The sequence below is a fragment of the Eurypyga helias genome, unplaced genomic scaffold (assembly GCF_000690775.1).
Source record: "Eurypyga helias isolate BGI_N326 unplaced genomic scaffold, ASM69077v1 scaffold28796, whole genome shotgun sequence".
In the NCBI taxonomy this organism is placed as follows: domain Eukaryota; kingdom Metazoa; phylum Chordata; class Aves; order Eurypygiformes; family Eurypygidae; genus Eurypyga; species Eurypyga helias.
Genome location: NW_010255130.1, coordinates 7432 through 24498, shown reverse-complemented (window position 1 = coordinate 24498; position 17067 = coordinate 7432). Strand labels below are relative to the sequence as shown.

Here is a 17067-nt window from a genome sequence, read left to right as displayed (position 1 = left end):
CAAGGATACACTAAGTGCTATATACTGGGAGAAAACACCCAATACTGGACTTTTTGCCAGTAAAGCAGCAGCTACTGTACAGTACCAGCATGATGGGTGCAGGACAGGGTGTAAGCGACCTGGTACACCTGATCCCGATTCCGGATAAAAGCCAAATTCCCAGCAGGTACCTTGTTACAAAGTGATGCATTCGGCAGAGCTGTAGGGTGCTGATTGCTGGGCTAAGTGGCCCTTTCACCAACATTAACCTAATTGCTGGCTGATAGATTGCGTGGCTGGAGCATATGGTGAGTCATTACAGTGTTGGAATTCAGTCTGCCCACAGAACCCTTAAGAGGGTCCTTTTATCTGTATTCATCTTTAAAAGGCAGCTCTCATGCTAGCGCTTGCTGTTATCTGCCCAGGGTAAATGTTTTAATGATGTTAACAAACTTTGAAAGCTCAAGAGCTGTAATTAGAGTCATGATTATAAAATCAAGGTTTCATATCATCAAAGGAGGATAATTTTATAATCTTCCATCCTTTATTTGAAAAATAAAATAAAACAAAATACTGCTCAGCAGAACAGCCCACTAGCAGTGACAGTGCTATCGACGCAGCGCTTGGAGCTGTTCCTGCAACACCACCAACGGTGCTCTGCATGTCCAGAGCACCCTTCATCCATCCCACGATGGGAAAACACTTCCTAACTGAGACACTGCACGCAGCCTCGCTGCTCGGAAGAGGAGATTAATGCAGTTTCTGTGTCATAGGTAGGGAAACCAAGACAAGGAGTGAGCAGAAACCAGCCCAACGCCAACATGTGCTAGTGACAGGTCCTTGTGCCATGCTGGGGATCAGACTGGGACCCACCAAATGCATTTCACTACCAGAGGACAACTGATTCCAGCTGCTGCCAAAGCTGGGGCAGATCCATGCTGCTGGGACCACCCATGGGCCCTGGGCTCCCCCACGCTCTCCATGAGCGGCCGCGGTCCTACCACACACAACGCTGCCCTGATCCCAAGCAGGTGAGACTAGACAACCCACGGGGAGATGTCACATACAGCTGCCCTCCTGCCCTGCACAAATGACCCCCAACACACCTCTCATCACCTTGGCTACAGCAGAACAACCCCCCCTCCCCAACCAACAACAGCAGCATGTGTCACTTTGGGAGCTTTAGTCGCCCATCCCCTGTTACATGCCTATTTTCTAATTTTCGGTTGACATTTTTCTTAGTGAAATAAATGAATTGACTCCAGTGGAGGCCCATTCGGATTAAGCGGCTGTCACCGCCTCACCCGCCTAACAAATGGCTGCGTGCAGCCAGCAGCGCCAGCTGAATTTCAAGTGCGATGGGGAGTGGAGGGAGCAGAGAGGCTCAGCGTCAACAGCAAGGTGCTCATCAGAAAAGTTGCTTAGCAAAGCAGGAACTGCAGTGTGGAAGGAAACAAAACACTTAATGAAAGCTTAAAGGTCTGCTTAACCTCCTCAAGGGAGCATGCAAGCACCTCATCCCCTTCTGGTGTAGGGATAGCATGCCCCATTCCAGGCACCATCCACCTCCAGACCCCTTCCTGCAGGTCTGCAGGGCTGGAAAGGTTACAGAGATGATGCCTGGGGTTTGGATGAGCTATTGGCCTTCTGGGGGTTTGTTGGAGGAGAGGGAAGAGACTTTGGGCAGGCTGGCCAGTCCTGGGGGTCCCACGGTCCTGGAGGCCACTCACTGTTCTGCGACGACGTACTGCTCGGGCAGGGGTGTGCACTGCACCCCGGCAACCTGCACCCCGTGGGCGATCTCGGAGAAATCCAGGCCCAGGTTCACGCCACGGATGGTCACCCTGGTCCCTCCTTCCGGGGGGCCTGACACTGTCAGGATCTAGAGGGAAATAAAACACAGGAGAGTTGAACTGGTGTCCCCGTGCCACCCGTGCTTCTCCAACCCCACATCTGGCTTGGAAGCAAACTTTTCCTTTGAAGGCTGCAACCTCCACCCACTCCTGCTGCCAAACCCAGGCCAGCACCACCTTCTCATGACCTCTCTGGATGTCTTGGAGAAGCCCAAACCCAGGCTAATCCGACATCCGTGCTGAGCTCCAAGAGAGGACACCAGGGTCCCTGAGCTGGCCCAGAGGCGTGGGCAATGCCTCCCCCAGAAACCACTGCAGAAGGATAAGACTGGCTCCTTTTTTAGGTATGCTTAGGTGGTAAGTCACCTTCCAGAACTTGCCTGCTGCTTTGGAAAACTTTGTTAACTTCTGCCTTGGCTGTTCCTGAACGTTAATGTCACATTTTATTAGTAAGTTGGCACCTCAAATGACTTATAAATGTTAAAGGGTGAGGTGTGTGCTTTAAAGCTGCCTGTTTATAGCCTGCCTTGGCCATAATCATCTCTGCTGCTACAGACTTTCATTAAGAACAATATCCTCTTCAATTAGGAGTATAAATTAAAATAACGTATAGTCACAAAATTTGGACCGAAGGCTCTCAAACAGTTGTCCTGAATCTGCCACCGGTCTGTTGTTGCTCCTGGGTGAGTTACTAATCTTCTCCCTGCTACAGCTGTTATTAATAAATAAACATAATCCATAATAATGCAATTTAATTAATTTAATGGATAAATCTTGTTTACGCTTGTTTGTTCCATGCTTATCTTTGGCAAAAGATTTGAGCTCTTCAAAACCTTTTCCTTGGCATTTCGGGATGGATGGCTGCTTTTCTTTCACCTTCTCAAAAGCTCGCCGTTCCCTGGGCGTGAGCGGGTTAGGAAGGCAGCAAAACACCAGCGCCGTCACAAGAGCACGGCCCAGCAACCTGCTGCCCCCCGGGCTGAGTGTGTCCCAAAGCAGCCCCTGTGAGACCCTCCGCACTTTCCATGGGGCATCTCCACAGGGCCACCCTTCCCACCCAATGCGAACTGCTAATGCCATCAGGACACCCCTGTTCTCCATCACTTCTGTGGCTCCAAGTGCATCTTGCTCCCTTCCAAGTCCCAGCTGAAGCCATTTTCCTTCTCCCTTGCTTCGGAATTTCTTTGCTCTCCATCTCTGCTCCCCCCGAAGGTGCTGCCACTGAACTTGGCCACACACTCCGGGGTCCAGCCTGCTCCACGCACCCAGCAGAGCCCACGAGCCGCACTGCCTGTCAACCCACCACCTCCTTCCCCTGCGGATGCTTTAGTTTCTACCTCCCTCGACCGCACCACGGAGGTTGCTGATTTATTCACCATCCGCTGCCTGCTGTGCCGCTGTTCCCTGTAACTCACCCCGCGTCGCATGTCTTGTATCATTTAGCTCCGTGAAGCACTGCGTGCCCACGAAAGACACCGCAAAATCAAGTTGTACTGCATTACACCGAGTCGTGAAGGCCCACACGACATCGCTAGCTGGGCATCACCTGAACGCGGCAGTGCGCGTACTTGACAGTTACAACTGTCCTTTGCAGCTCTGGATTATGTTAAAAAGTGTTTGCTGGAGCACTTACACCGCCGGGCAAGTTGTCTCATCACTGTTCAAAAACGGAGCCACGGTTTGCCATTTCCCAACCTTACCACAACCGGCAGAGCCAGCCGGCATCACCAAACAAAGCAGAGCCCGTGCTGTATTTTGAAAATGTCCTGACCTGGAAAATCCCCAATATGGAGCTCCACTCGACCTAGATTTTAGTGGCCGCTAATTGAACAGTTTTGAAGTAACTGTGCCATAAAGCAGCCCCAGGGTTAGAACAGATGCATTCAATTAATTACAGCTGGAGAGATTCAGTCAAAATCACAGAAAGAAGATAAGTCTTAAAGGTGCCGGTGCACCGAGCGCTGGTGATCCCCACCCCACCCCGAGCAGCGCCCGGCCAGGCAGCACCCCTGGGTGACCTTCTTGGGCTGTGGATGCTCGGCTGAGGCACCCCCAGCCCGACACCATGATCTGCCTTAACCCGGGGCTGTGGTCGTGCTGGGGCTGCAACGACAGTCCAGCTTTCTGGTCTGAGACAGACAAGATTAAGAAGAAATATTCTCCAATTTCAAGAAATATACTTCAGTAGAGTGTCTTTGCACTCAGAGGTCTGTGGAAGGTCAAAAGATCCTGCAAAGGGCAGTTAAGGAAAAACAAGGCCATCGCAGGGAACTTTACATTTGCTGTTTAGGGGTCTGTACCTCTGCTGGAAGTTTTTTAGGTTGTTTGCAGAACTGTGAAGCAGTCTGAAAGTCACTGAGACCTGAAGTGGGGTGTGGGAGGTGGGGCCGTTGGGTTTGTTGATTCTCCCGAATTATTCTGAGCAGGTCAACTCTCCTGCCTGCATCAGCCTCACCTCGTGTGAAGCAAATAAGCAATCCACTGCCTCTAATAAAGCACGTTCCTGCTGCTCAGTGAAAGGATTTATGGAAGTGCAAAGCACTGTATTATCCACACTAAGGATCCAAATACAGAGGTGCTGTGGGTGCTGGCAGAGGCTCAGTTATCCTTACGCTCAGCCCCTGCATCACGCAGGGGATGCAGATGCACCACTGCATTTCTGCTGTTGCTGCTTCTCACTTGAAGCCAGGGATCTCCGAGGTTGGAATTCAAGGGATCCCAGGGATCCAGGAACCCCAGCACGGTGCCAACACACTGCCCTCCCCACAAGACACTGCTATGATGAAGCAGGAAAAACGTTCTCAGCCTGACGTCTTGCTGGTTGCACGGTTCAGCGTTTCTGGCATAGAGCAATATTTAGCCTTCAGAAGACGTCTGTGCCGGAGATGGGGAGACCTAGGACAGGCTGGGAGTCGGGGGGGCTTTCCTCCTGGCACTGGAGGCAAGCGGCAAGCTTAAGCCCGCTCGGCACAATAACCACATGGCATCTGTTAGGGTGCCCAGAGAGCACCTGGCCTGCACAATAAATGGCATAACCCCTGCCCCCTCCCAAAATGTCATCCACCTTCATTCTCTTTGTCTTTTTTCATCCTGCTCTAAGCTGGCTGGAGCCCAGCTGATGAGCCCAGCAGGGAACCAGCACATAAGCATTGTCATCCCGGCATGATCCCTCCTTGTCTCTGCCTTAGCTGATAGCACATTCAGAACCTAATTGTTATCTCAGCAGAGCAACTCCATTATTCAGCCTGACACTGCCCCCCCTTCAGCTGTTTGTTGCACTGATGTTATATTAATGAGGCCTGCAAATAAATGAATAGGAGATCAGAGTGCCGCTTGTTCGCAAGAACACTGATTTTTATTTATTTATTGCTAAGACCACAGACCGTGTGCAAGTTTTGCGCTGTTCAAGGGACACTGTCGGTGACAGCTGGGCCTCTCGCTCAGAAAAAGGAAAGGGCTGTGTATATCCTACTGCTCATTTGCTTTTATGACTAGTAAAACACAACCTCTTCTTACTCGTTATGCATCCCCCGAAGGCGCTGGCGCCTGGAAGCCAGGCCCTTGACCTCCAGCTTGACAGAAAGAGTGAAAAGAGAGGAAAACAGCCCATATTAAAGGCTCTTTTAGTCTGACGATCCTGGCTGCAGTGCAAGCCCCGGTATGAGACCAAACGCTGTTCCTCAGTCGAGCCCGTCAATGCCAGCACATGCAGGGGGGAGAGCATCCCACCAGCGCCGGGAGCAGGTCAGTCCCAGCAGGGAAGAGAGGTCCCTTCCCAGCTCTCAGCGCACAGCCCAGCAGCACCAGACGCTGCGAAACGTACCCAAAACACTGAAAAACCTCGGATGCTGGTACAAAGGACCCAACAGCAATGAAGGCTCTGAAGGTCTCCTGGTATCCAAGACCACCTCCATACGCTTTCCTGGAGGGGAAAGGGGATGAGTGAAGTTAACCTGGGCTGTGGAAAGGTTTGGGTTTAGGAATACTGACCCTGCAGGGCTCCTACTTGGCTAAGTTCTTGAGTGGTTAGGGCTATGGAAAATGGCAAAGCCCAAATTCTGTAAGAGTTTAGCCCTACACGGTGCCCTTCCCATCAGTGGATCCCAAAGTGCACAGAAAAGGCCACTACTTCCCTCTGCTTCCCCCCTTCTTTTCCTGCCACAGTGAAAACTGCAAACTTGACTTTCATGAAAAAATGAAAGCTGAGACTTCATAAGGAGAAGGGTGGGAGGTGGAGTCTGAGGAAAACCAGCAAACACTGCAAGACCTGCGATAAAATCACCACAGCTCACAGCACTGCCGGAGTCAGCGGCCATGGGACAACACATCCCCCGAAACCTGTATTTTCCATCATGGACTCTCACTGTGGAATAAGCCAATCTGCCAACGAAAGCACAGACATTTCCTGCTCGATTCTCTCATCTCCAAATCCACTCAGGGCAATCTCCCGAGACTCTAAACATCCCCTGGCGAGGCACCCCACGCTTCCCGCTTTGAAGGCTGAGACACAGACCTGGTTGTGGAGACAAGGAATCTGTAACAGCAAAGCTCTGCTCTTTTCTCCTTGGACACAGACCAAAGGTATTGCTTTCAGGCTGGACAGTGATAAAACACTCGGTGGCAGCACCATGCCCGCAGCCAGCCACGAGAACCAGCCTGGCAGTCCTCGAATGCGAGTCACTTGGTGGCTGGAGCAGCGTTTTTCCCCTTCTCTGCTTAGCTCAAGGAAGAGTAAATAAATAAATCCAAGACTTTCTCAATGCTACAACTGTCTGAACCATTTATGGTGAAGAAAATCTCAAGCAGAGGCTATTTTGCTTTTTGCATCTTGTGTCATGACCTCGTGCAAGCAGAAAAGCACTCGGACAGGAAAACTTCAGTTTCTGACTACTGGCAGGACAAGGTATCTCAGCAAGCCTTTAAGACTCATTTTCTCTCTCTGTTAAGATAGCTATGATTTGTCAAACCAACAAACCAACCAACCAAGGAAAGCACAGACTCTGAACGTTTATTAAGGCTTTCGCCTCTCTGCACAGCCAGCACCACCGCTGCTCCTCCGCAGCCTCACGAGCTCCACTCTGCAGCCCACAAAACGCTGCACCAGAGAAACTGTTCCCCTTCAAAGGTGTGATGTGGCTGGGCAGAAGGTCTAGGAAAGAAGCAGAGAAGGCCTGGTAACATCCCTGTGGGATGGATGGACCCTCCTCAGCAACATCCTCCTCCATTCAGCCCCAGCCCTGCTACAGGGCCACCAGCCTCTTCCTCCCCTCCTCCATGAAAAGGAGGCGGATGCCCTCTGCCCAGGGGTCTGAGCATGAGCCAGTTTAGCTAATTTGGTGCAGAAACTAATCTAAGAGGAAACTGCCACAGGTACTGGGGTCCTCATTCAGCTGGCAGAAGGTAGCGTGCTGAGAGACCCCGCTCCTGCCCTGCCAGGCGTTTCTGTAGCCAGGAGCATCAGTGCAGCAGGACACCTTGATCCAAGGCTGGTTTACACCCACGTGCTCTGCCTTCTGCAGTATGGACACATGCTCAGGGCAAGGGAGGCTTTTTTGGGGAGTTAATTAGGTGAGAAACCAAAATCTTCTTTCATTCCCACCTGATACGAGCGTCACTCCTAATAGTAACATTAACAGACCGAGTGCAGTTTTACTGGTGCAAACGCTCCTGGGAGACATTTTGCATCCCTCAGTGGTCTGAACAGAAACAGCAGAAGCATCAACTATAGACTAATTAGCTCCCTACTTTAATTAGCATCGTGGCAACAGTCCGTAGCGGTCACCCCAACGCTGGGCGCATCGCTGGCCGGCGGGGCAGTGGGCTGCACACGGTGGCCACGTGCCCGCGGATCCGCACATTAGCTTCACAGAAAGTAGCCGAGCGTTTTATTCTTCAGCCCCGGATGGGCGACGGTGGATTTCCAGACGAGAGGGAGACGGACACAAATCCCCGCCGGAAGGAGAAGGGGCCGGAGAGGCGCGCTCTTACCTCGGTGATGCGAGGGTTGGAGCACTTGACGTTCCGGCTGGACCAGTCGAGCCAGGGCTGGGCGGAGGGCACGCCGCAGTGCGGCCGCAGCGTGCACTTGGCCTCGCCGCTGCACCAGCCGCACTCGAACTTGGGGTCAGCTTTCAGGCACAGCCCGCAGCTCTCGCGCTGGGCCGCGCACTTGTAGAGGTGCACTGCGGGAAGAGGGGACGGGCATTCAGGACGAGGCCAGGAAGTGAAACAGTCACATGGCCTGCGGGTGCTCTTGGACCTACAGGACCCACCGGGACCACAACGTCTCTGTCTGCAGCCACAGTGATGGCAGCCAACACCGCTCTGCCCTGACAGCCACTTCCCAGCCCCCATCTCAGCCCTCCTTCCCAGGCCTGGGAAGCCAACCCAAGCCGACATTACCTTTCAGATCCTCCGGGTTGTCAATAACAAAGTTCCCGTTCCAAACCACAGCGAAGTCCACGGCTAAGTTGCTTATGTCCATCCCATCATAGAGATACTGAAGGAGAAGGTGGAGAATGAAACACTTGGGAGGATGTATCACAGACACTAACAGGAAAAGGAGATTTTTATAAAGAAACCATGGTTATTTTCTGCTTAAAAACATGTGCTGATGTCTGAACCACCACACTTCATCTCCAGGGTCCTGCTTTGACGCCCTCCTCCTCACCAGGAAGAGATAATTAAATCAGATCTAGTCCTTGTGAGAGGTAATAGATTAATTATTCCACTCACAGTGGTTGCTCTTGTCACTCAGTCTCTAGCTTATCAATATAGCCCCTCCAGTTAATCACACTGGCAGGACTGCTGCCTTCAGGCTATCTTCTTATACAGTCCCCATGCACCCTAGTGTGACTGAGAGCTTAAAAATCATGCAGCACGGCTCTGGCTGCTGAAATAGGCAACAGCTGACAAAAAATAGATGGTGCAGAGAGGTCCTTTCCCATTTCTGCTTCAGCCTAGTCTAGGATAGCACTGACTTGAATTATTCACCTTCTCATTGACATCCTGGGGGCCCTGGCAGAGTAAATCTGGATGCTTTGGGTGAATTCCCAGCGTATTCTGAAACCTCCATTATCACAATTAGCACCAACTAATTCTGATGCTTTAAGTCAATGAAGAGCTGCTAAAAACACTTAGAGAGGCAGGTGAAGACTGCCATCCCCTTTGGGATGAGGGAATGATGATTAAACCAAAGCAGGCTGCTTTGACAGTACCCGTGCCAACATACTGCTTTAACTTACATGTGGATGTACTGATTCACCTTGTCTGGGGTTTTACGAAGTTGCTGATCCTCTGTTCAACTGACAGAGCTGTGAGTACAGAACTGCCCTTACAATCTCTACCTACCTCTTCTTATTAGCCTAACAGGAATAAAAGCGCTTCCCTAATGTTTTTAAAGCACTTTGGATAGGAAAAGTAGTATATAGTATTAATACATTTATTATCCAACAAGCTGCAAGGCCCAAAGATGACCAGTGATATATAAATATCCAGTGAATTTTTTAAAAATTTAAAACTTCATTAAGAATTTAAGACCATCTGCACTGAATATTAAAGTAGACCCTGTTCTGCTGCCTAAAACAAACTGAATGTGCCCTGTTTGCCCGCAGACCTCTTCGAATACACATCGAGGAGGGGAAAGACCACGTTCTTCCCTACTCGTCCTCTGGCTGAAGCGTGCCACGTGAGACCCAAACGTGGGCCGTGGCTCGGAGGGTGGCCTGCATTCGCCCTACGTGCTTCAGCGTCCCTGAGTACCTGCCAAGGTGACCTCGGGAGTTCTGGAGCAAAATCCTGCCAGGTCCATGGGCAGGGCTACGCCCCATCCTGCGGAGGAAAGCTGTGCTCCCCTGCCTGCTTCTCCGGCAGCGTCATTCAGATAATTTCCCTCCCTCTGCTGCGCCGGGCTCTCTCCCCTGGCAATTTTCCCTTCCTCTCCTTCCCTGCACCACGCTGCTTTTCAGCATTACTGTATTCATCCAGCTACTGTGACCTGGAATTCGACAGCTCCCCGATAAGGGGGCTGTGATTCGCCTTATCTCCCCCGTATGAATTAGCCTGTCTTAACACCTTCGTGCATTCCCTCCTCCTCCTCCCCTTCCCCTCGCTGACCCCCCGCAGTCAGACAGGGAACCGCCAGATAAAGGATCTTCTCCCAGTCGGTATAATGAAAGACCTCGCATGCCCACAGCAGCTCCCACCTGGAATTTAGGATTAGTTTAAATCTGGGATTTTTCACTCTTCCCATGGCTGAGCCCACCCCTTTGCAGCTACTTGGAGCTGACCCCCAATTTGGGCACCTTTTCGCCCCGTTCCCCTCCCGGTCCCTCACCGAGCTGTTCTGGCACTGGACGCTGGAGCTGTTGAAGCGCAGGGCGGGCACGCGGTGGATCACGCCCTGGATGCTGAGCACACACTCGTACCCACGCTGGCCCGACTGGGGCTGGGGCAGGTTTCTCGCCTTCAGCGTGATGGGTTTCACCTCTCCAACTGGGATCAGGATCTCCTCTGTGGGGAAGAGCTGGGGACAGTCCTGGGGGAGGAATAAAAGAGACGGGGGGGTTACAACAGTGATGGTGTGTCCAAAGGTCTGGCCAGGTCTCAGCCCGCCTGCTCTGGATGGCTGCAGAAATAAAGAACCTCCATTACAGCCCCCCTGCTCTGAGACTGGTGCTGATTTTCTCACCACAGTTGCAGAAGAAGGAACACCACTATTTGGGGAATAAATCCAAGGCATCCTCCCTGCTCTACGCTTGCTATGGGTTTTATTTGTGGAGACACAAGCTCTCGCCCTGCCCTCCTGCAGCAATGTGTTATCAGCTGCTCCAGCTCTGCCTGAGCCCCGCTGCACCGGGAGGGCGATGGGCTGCTCCCAGCCACACGCTGCGCTCCCTGGGCCTCCTCCTTAATCCCATTTCGCTCCTTACACCCCTTGGCTGCGTGCCGCTTCGGAGCGAGACTAATTAGCATGGGATGTGCTTTCCTCTCACTACCAGGTCTTGTTCCACTCTGCTTTATCTCAGTAAAATTACGCCAGTGTGCTGTTCATTTCTGAGGAGACAATTTCTGCTCTATCCTCTCTCACCCCTGACCATGCTCCAACACCTCTGGCCTTTCTGAAACGCCCAGCCAGCTCACTGCAATGCTCCCACGCTGCTGCTCACACGGGGTCTTCCTTAGCTGGGGGCTGCCAGGGTGGGATTCATGCCTCCGCCAGCCGGGTGGGCATGGCATCGGGACCTGAACTGCCCTTTCTATCTCCAAAGCAGTGCTATTCCCTGCTCTGTGCTTCTGGGAAGTGGAGGATTTCCAAGGTCGGGAGGATTTGGTTGCAGTCAGTATCTAGAAAAGTAGGTACAGGGTTTTCACAGGCTGGATTAAGCACCCTAATCCTGATCCCCCTGGGCCTTCAGAAATTCTGCCTGGTCTGCAAAACTGGCCTTTTCTCTTAGAAATTGCAGCAAAGGATTTGGCACGTGAAACTCAGAGTCGCCTCCAGCAAACAGCACTTGTAAAGGTCTTATGGCTTTCAAAAAAGTGGCCATCCTTGGATCCAAGGAGCTAATCCTGAAGAGAAATCTCACATGGGAGGGAGGACTGAAACCAAACCAACAAGCGATGGCACCTGCAGATCTCCTGCCACTGGAGAGACCATCAGACGAGGAGGAAGGCCAGCTCAAAAGACACCAAACAAGCTCTCATGCTCTTGGGATCTTCACAGCACCCTTTGGGCTTCAAACCTTAAGCCTCAACCCTTCTGGACACAGGCCCTTCGGGCATCCAAAGCCTTTTTACACCAGCCTGCAAACAGCAAACCCAGGCTGCCATGGTGATGTCCCCAGCCGAGCTCAGTGACTCAAACCAACGGGCAGCATCAGCTCCTGCTTTACATTAAGGTCCTTCTGCAACTCCGGATGCAATCAGGAGCTGCTCCAGGACTGCATTTTTCTGAGTCAAACACAAATTCAGAAGGATATGACAGCCAGAGCCTCACCGAGCCTACCCATCACCCTGCCAGGCCAGAGCAAGGGCATCAGAGACCACCAGGAAAAGTAAGGGATGCTGAGCTCCAGAGGCAGGGAGAGGCTGCTCAGTGGGAGCCTGGGGGAGAGGAAGGGAGGGAGTGGGGGCTGAGACAAAACAGCACAAAGAAATGTTACTTCAGGCCTTTCCTGATTAGGAACTGAAGCCTCTTGCATGAGAGAGGAGATTAAACAGGTCCTGCTCCTGCGACACCAGGCACGAGGCTGGCTGACAACACTCCTGCTGTACTGAGTCCAGGGTGATGGGAGCTTCGTCATCCACATCGGGAATGAAACAGACCCCTCCCCGCACCCCAAGGGCTCGCACAACTGACTTAAGGGCGAGTGAGTAGTGGCGATAAAGCAAGAACGGTATTTTCATAAACAAGCTGAGGCTCAGGGGTTCTCAGCTCGAGGCAGTGGGAAAAAATGTCTAAGGATAGTTCCTCAGCCCCTGAAAACAGCCTGATTTCAGAGTGTACAAAATACTGTGAAACTGGAAGCTGTCTATTCAATTTTCCATTGAAAACCATGTGAAAACATTTCAAACATCTGTGCGTTTGCAATGAAGGAGCAAAGAAAAGAGCAAAATGCTGCCTCCAAAACGACACATTCTGAAAGCTGAGCACAGCAATTAAAACATTAAGTACAGAGAAGTGTGATTTGTTCGACTTCTGCTGCTATCTGGCCTAAACTAATGCAATTGTAAATTAATAGCAAGTTTTATTGTGGTCGCTGTGCAAGATGCTAAAAGAAACCTCTCCCTGCAAACACTATCCCACCGATGAGCAGATCTCCAGCTCCCTGCACGCCACGAGCACACACTGGATCTCTAAATGATACCCTGACATGAACCACCAAATAAAGACCTACCAGCGCCTGGTAATTGTGTGACATTCCTCCCATAAGATCTCAACATCCTAAACATTATCTCCTCGTAACACATGGAGAGATAAAGTTTTTTTGTCAATTTATATACCAGGAACTGCGAAGGCTCTGACCGTCAGAAGTATTTACATTCTGTTTAGCTCTAATTTGCTTTGATCTAATGGAACCAGGTACCTAAGTACCTGTAAGTATCTGACATGAAATGATTAATCCCAAGCTCAAGTAGAAGTTTAAGAAAAAAACAGACTGACATCTCCCTCCCCTCTGCCAAATCCCAGCCTGGCATCCCGAGTCCTTTGCCACCCTGCCTAGCAATTCAAGCGAATCATCCGGACGGCAAGGCGAGGAGAGCCATCCTCACCAGGCTCCCGCTCGGGCTCTGTATCCAGGGAGAAAATCCACAGCTCTCACTAATGACCATTAAGCACGCCAAGCCCCGCTCCCTCTCCAGCTCACAGCCAGACTGATGGGATGTTGTTTCGCTACTGGCTCAGGCAAGTTGTAAATGAGAAACAGATGCTACCCCGGTTTGGAGAAGCCAGTAGCTTAAACTGCTGCCTCATAAACCTTTTTAGTGGCACTTTTCCTTATATATTTTTTATTTTATTTCTAACAGGGACTTTCACGGATTAACAGCCAAGAGCGATTTCAAACTCCAACAGCCAGAAAGCGGGATACCCTGGGAAGGAAAGAAAAGCCCTTTTCTGCAGTGCAGCAGGTTTACAGGCTGGAAGGGAATGCCACCGTGAAGCTTAGCTCGGAGGTTCCCACAGACCCTGGTATCATGGACCCAGCCCCCACCTTCTCCACAGATTCATGGTGTTTTCCACCCAACCGCCAGCTCTGAGCTGGCTTTGCACGCACCTTCCTTCCTCCTTGTTACGCTCCACACACCCGTAACACCCTCTGCTCGAGGTCTGGCTGCATTTAAGGTTTTGCATTTAACCTCAAAGTCACAGCGAGGACCAACGGGAGACAAATGGCTCCGCTCGAGAGGTCTGTGGCAAGCCCGGGTTTGAGAGGAGAGGCAACCTGGAGCTGCAGAATCTTTCATCACATTATGATTGAAAACAAAAAATCTCCAGCCACCTCACCGGTGGGAGAACCTCAGTGCACAGTCCTGAAAATAATGAATATGTTATGGACCATTATCCTTCCTGGCCACTGCCATTCGTGAGACGACTGTTAAAGAAACGCTTCTTCCTTTGGAGACACGGGAGGGGACTTTTTCAAATCTGCTCTGTAGTGCTGAAAATGCTGGTAGCAAAAATTGTTCTGCCGTCATTAGGGATGAGTAGGACATAATAGATTTATTTTCTTTTTCCTTCCCTTTGGTTTCAGTGGGAAAAAAAGTGTCACATTGGGATTCTGGTGGAAAAAAAGGCACGAAGCCTGTGAGTGCACGCCGCTCGGGGACACACCGAGAACGGCAGCCCCTCTGCGCTGGCTGACAGCTACAGTCATCACACTAATAAGGGGATACACGTCTGGGGATGGAGGGAGACGTAGGAAGACGCCACGCTACCGAAAGCCCAGGGCGCTCGTGGGGAGCCACACTGCTGCTGGCAGTCGCTGCTGAATTTACCAGACGAGTGACCGAAGCTGCAAAAGCTGCGGGGGCTCAGAGAGGGCGCGGGGCTCGCTCGGATGCAGCACGCCTTGCAGTACGCTGCTGGAGGCCCCCTCCTCCCTGACTGTGCCATTGCCCATCCGGGCTCAGCGTTCAGCTTTCAGGCCTTCTTTTAGCTTGTTCTGGAAACTGCTGCCAGGGTGATGTATGCCCACATCCCCACCAGCACATCCCTTCCCACGGAGCACGTGTGAGTGGGTCTGGTCTCACGTGGGTGCTGCTGCAGTAGCACCTCGGTCCCACACTGCGCACACGTAGGTGAAGGAGGGTGATGCCACACGAAAGCCATGATGATGCCATTCACCACCTCTTCTACCTGCTACCTCTGGTCTCAAAGCCAGTGCTAACATAAATTACTTTGTTAGCGGTATATTGTCATCTTTAGCAATGTCTGTGCCAATGCTTGTTCACTTTATAGGAATTTTGTGATGAACTGGGATGCGGGTGGCAGCAGCAGTCCTGCTGCTGGGATCAGGGCTGTGGGAAAGGTCCCCTCCACGTGCTGGTAAACAGCCAGACCATCCCTGGTTTGTAGGGCTTGGGTCTGGTGTTTGATTCTGCTCTTCCCTGTGCTGCATGTCCACGCCAGGAAAAGCTGAGCATCCAGAAAATACAGAATAAAAGGGAGACTGCAGCCAGTGGAATATACAATTTGTTCCATAATCAGTTTACTCTGTTTTTTAATTCATGAGAAGTAAATCCTGCAGTGAGTTAGAAAGGCCATTATTGCCTCCTCTCGCTAAACAAACACACGCTGAATCCTCTCATTATCCTTCTTGACTCCTGCACACCAGAACAAACACAAATCAGAAGATCTGCTGGAGAAAGACAAGGCTCCGACATACGAGTGGCACTAACTCTCGGGGAATATTCTGCCTATGAAGTATCATCGCACACAATTTACAAAGACATTTTATGCTTCTCCAACACTTTTTAGCCTCAAAGATTCCGAGGTCTATAAATATCTTAAAGACCCACGATGCACATCTGTCTCTGGAGTAGAACAGAGCACCCATGGTTATTATTTGTGTTTAACAGAGCAGTTTTAGTAGGTCAAATCTTCTTGCTCTCATGTGGAAAAAATTGCCTAGAAATGGCAGGAACATCACTGACTATGGGATCTAGCTCACATGGAAGAACATATAATGTTTTCCTACTCTTCATCTTAAAAAAAAAACAAACCCTCCACAAATGTTAACTTGCTACACATATTTTAAAGTTATAAATATAAACGAATCTGGCACAAGAATGTAAACCCCTGGCTCACAGTTGTGTTCCCAATGATATAAATTACAGTTCCCGTCACTCATGGAGACACATTATTCTTCATTTATGCTACTGGAGAGGAGAGCAGCCCTCGCTCCTTGGAAACCAAACGTGAAAAGAAAGGCAACTGAAGCGAGACTTTTCCCACTGGTGAATTCCCACCCAGCGTCCTTTTGTCCCGAGCGCTGTGCTGGAAGTGTGTGCGTTACCCGGCCCTTTGCCGCTCATTTGTGAAGTACTGGGACACTTCCAGCCACGCAAAACACGGAAGGCTGGAGAGTCCATCTCTGACCCATAAACTACCTTTTGTGCACCAGAGGGGAGGGCAGGAGGAATTCCCTCTGCCATGGCTGGGTGGGAACATCCTCCTCTGGCTCCCTGCAGCCCTGCGGGGCATCTTCCTGCGCAGCTCATTCCCCTCCAAACACCAAACGCCGTAGCTTACACACACCACAAATCTATTGATGAAAGAAGCACTACAAACCAATCTTCTCAAACTGAGATGAGTTAATCTCGCTGCAAGTGAGCTTTTTGTTTTTCTACTGGGGCTTCTTCAGGCAAGCACATCTCTCCACGAGTCAGGTGCGACCCAGCAAAGTCATTTGCTGACTTTGGTGGACTTAGGGGTGGCTCTGAGGTATCTCCTGATAGTTAACTCCTACCGTAGTTTCCATTTCAGGCACTCAGCAGCGGGGACTGTAAGGACAGATATGAGGAAGGTTTGACTTTGGTTTATTTCTTCAAGGCGCATCAAGAGAATCTGAAATGCTCCATCCCCCTGATTCTGCATCTCACACGTGGAAATGGCATTATCCACACACAGTGGACATCAAAGAGGGATGGGATCCTACATTCTGGGAAACTAATGGGATTTATTTGGTTCTAGCTCTCCACTGGGATGGGCTGTGAAGATATATTTCTGTATCAACATTATCTGCATGTCTTACACATTTAGAGAGACATCTTCTAGCCATGAGCCTCACACACCCCCACAAACCCAACCACCTCAGACACATTAAAGCGGTGTCACAGGCCTGATCTGAAGCTTTGTAAAGTGAGACAATCAGCGCCACAAAACCCTCTTCTTGGTGCAACCCTGCTTTTGTGGGTGCAAGCCAGCCCCAGACCTTTGCCTTCCCATTGCTCTTTGGATAGCAATGTCTAAGCAGGCACCTCCTGCGGACAAGTGAAGTCTCAGTCTATGCAAAGGCTGAGAAAATAGAGTTACTCATCTAATTATTGACTCCTAGAGAAGTGGCCACCTGGAAACAGAGGCCTCAAAAGCGTTGGGTTTACCCCATGTCAGAAACTTCCCACCAGAGGAGGAGAGGAAGAGCAGCCAGCGCAGTCCTGGAAGGCAGCTCTGCTTCAGAGGCTCTAAGGGTTCTGTGTTTATCTGTTGTTGTCTGCCCTTCGATTTCAGTAA

At 50.9% G+C, this 17067-nt stretch overlaps 1 protein-coding gene across 1 annotated transcript in view; it reads right to left on the bottom strand.

Moving 5' to 3' along the window:
- The window catches only part of LOC104510856 (plexin-A2-like), a gene marked incomplete at its 5' end in the record, with an annotated part of 41887 nt that overhangs the window by 17642 nt on the left and 7178 nt on the right, over positions 1-17067 (bottom strand). Inside the window, 4 exons of the mRNA XM_010153237.1 lie at positions 1710-1861; positions 7821-8014; positions 8235-8331; positions 10168-10368. Of these exons, the coding sequence (XP_010151539.1) occupies positions 1710-1861; positions 7821-8014; positions 8235-8331; positions 10168-10368 (644 nt within the window). The remainder of the gene's footprint in view (positions 1-1709; positions 1862-7820; positions 8015-8234; positions 8332-10167; positions 10369-17067) is intronic.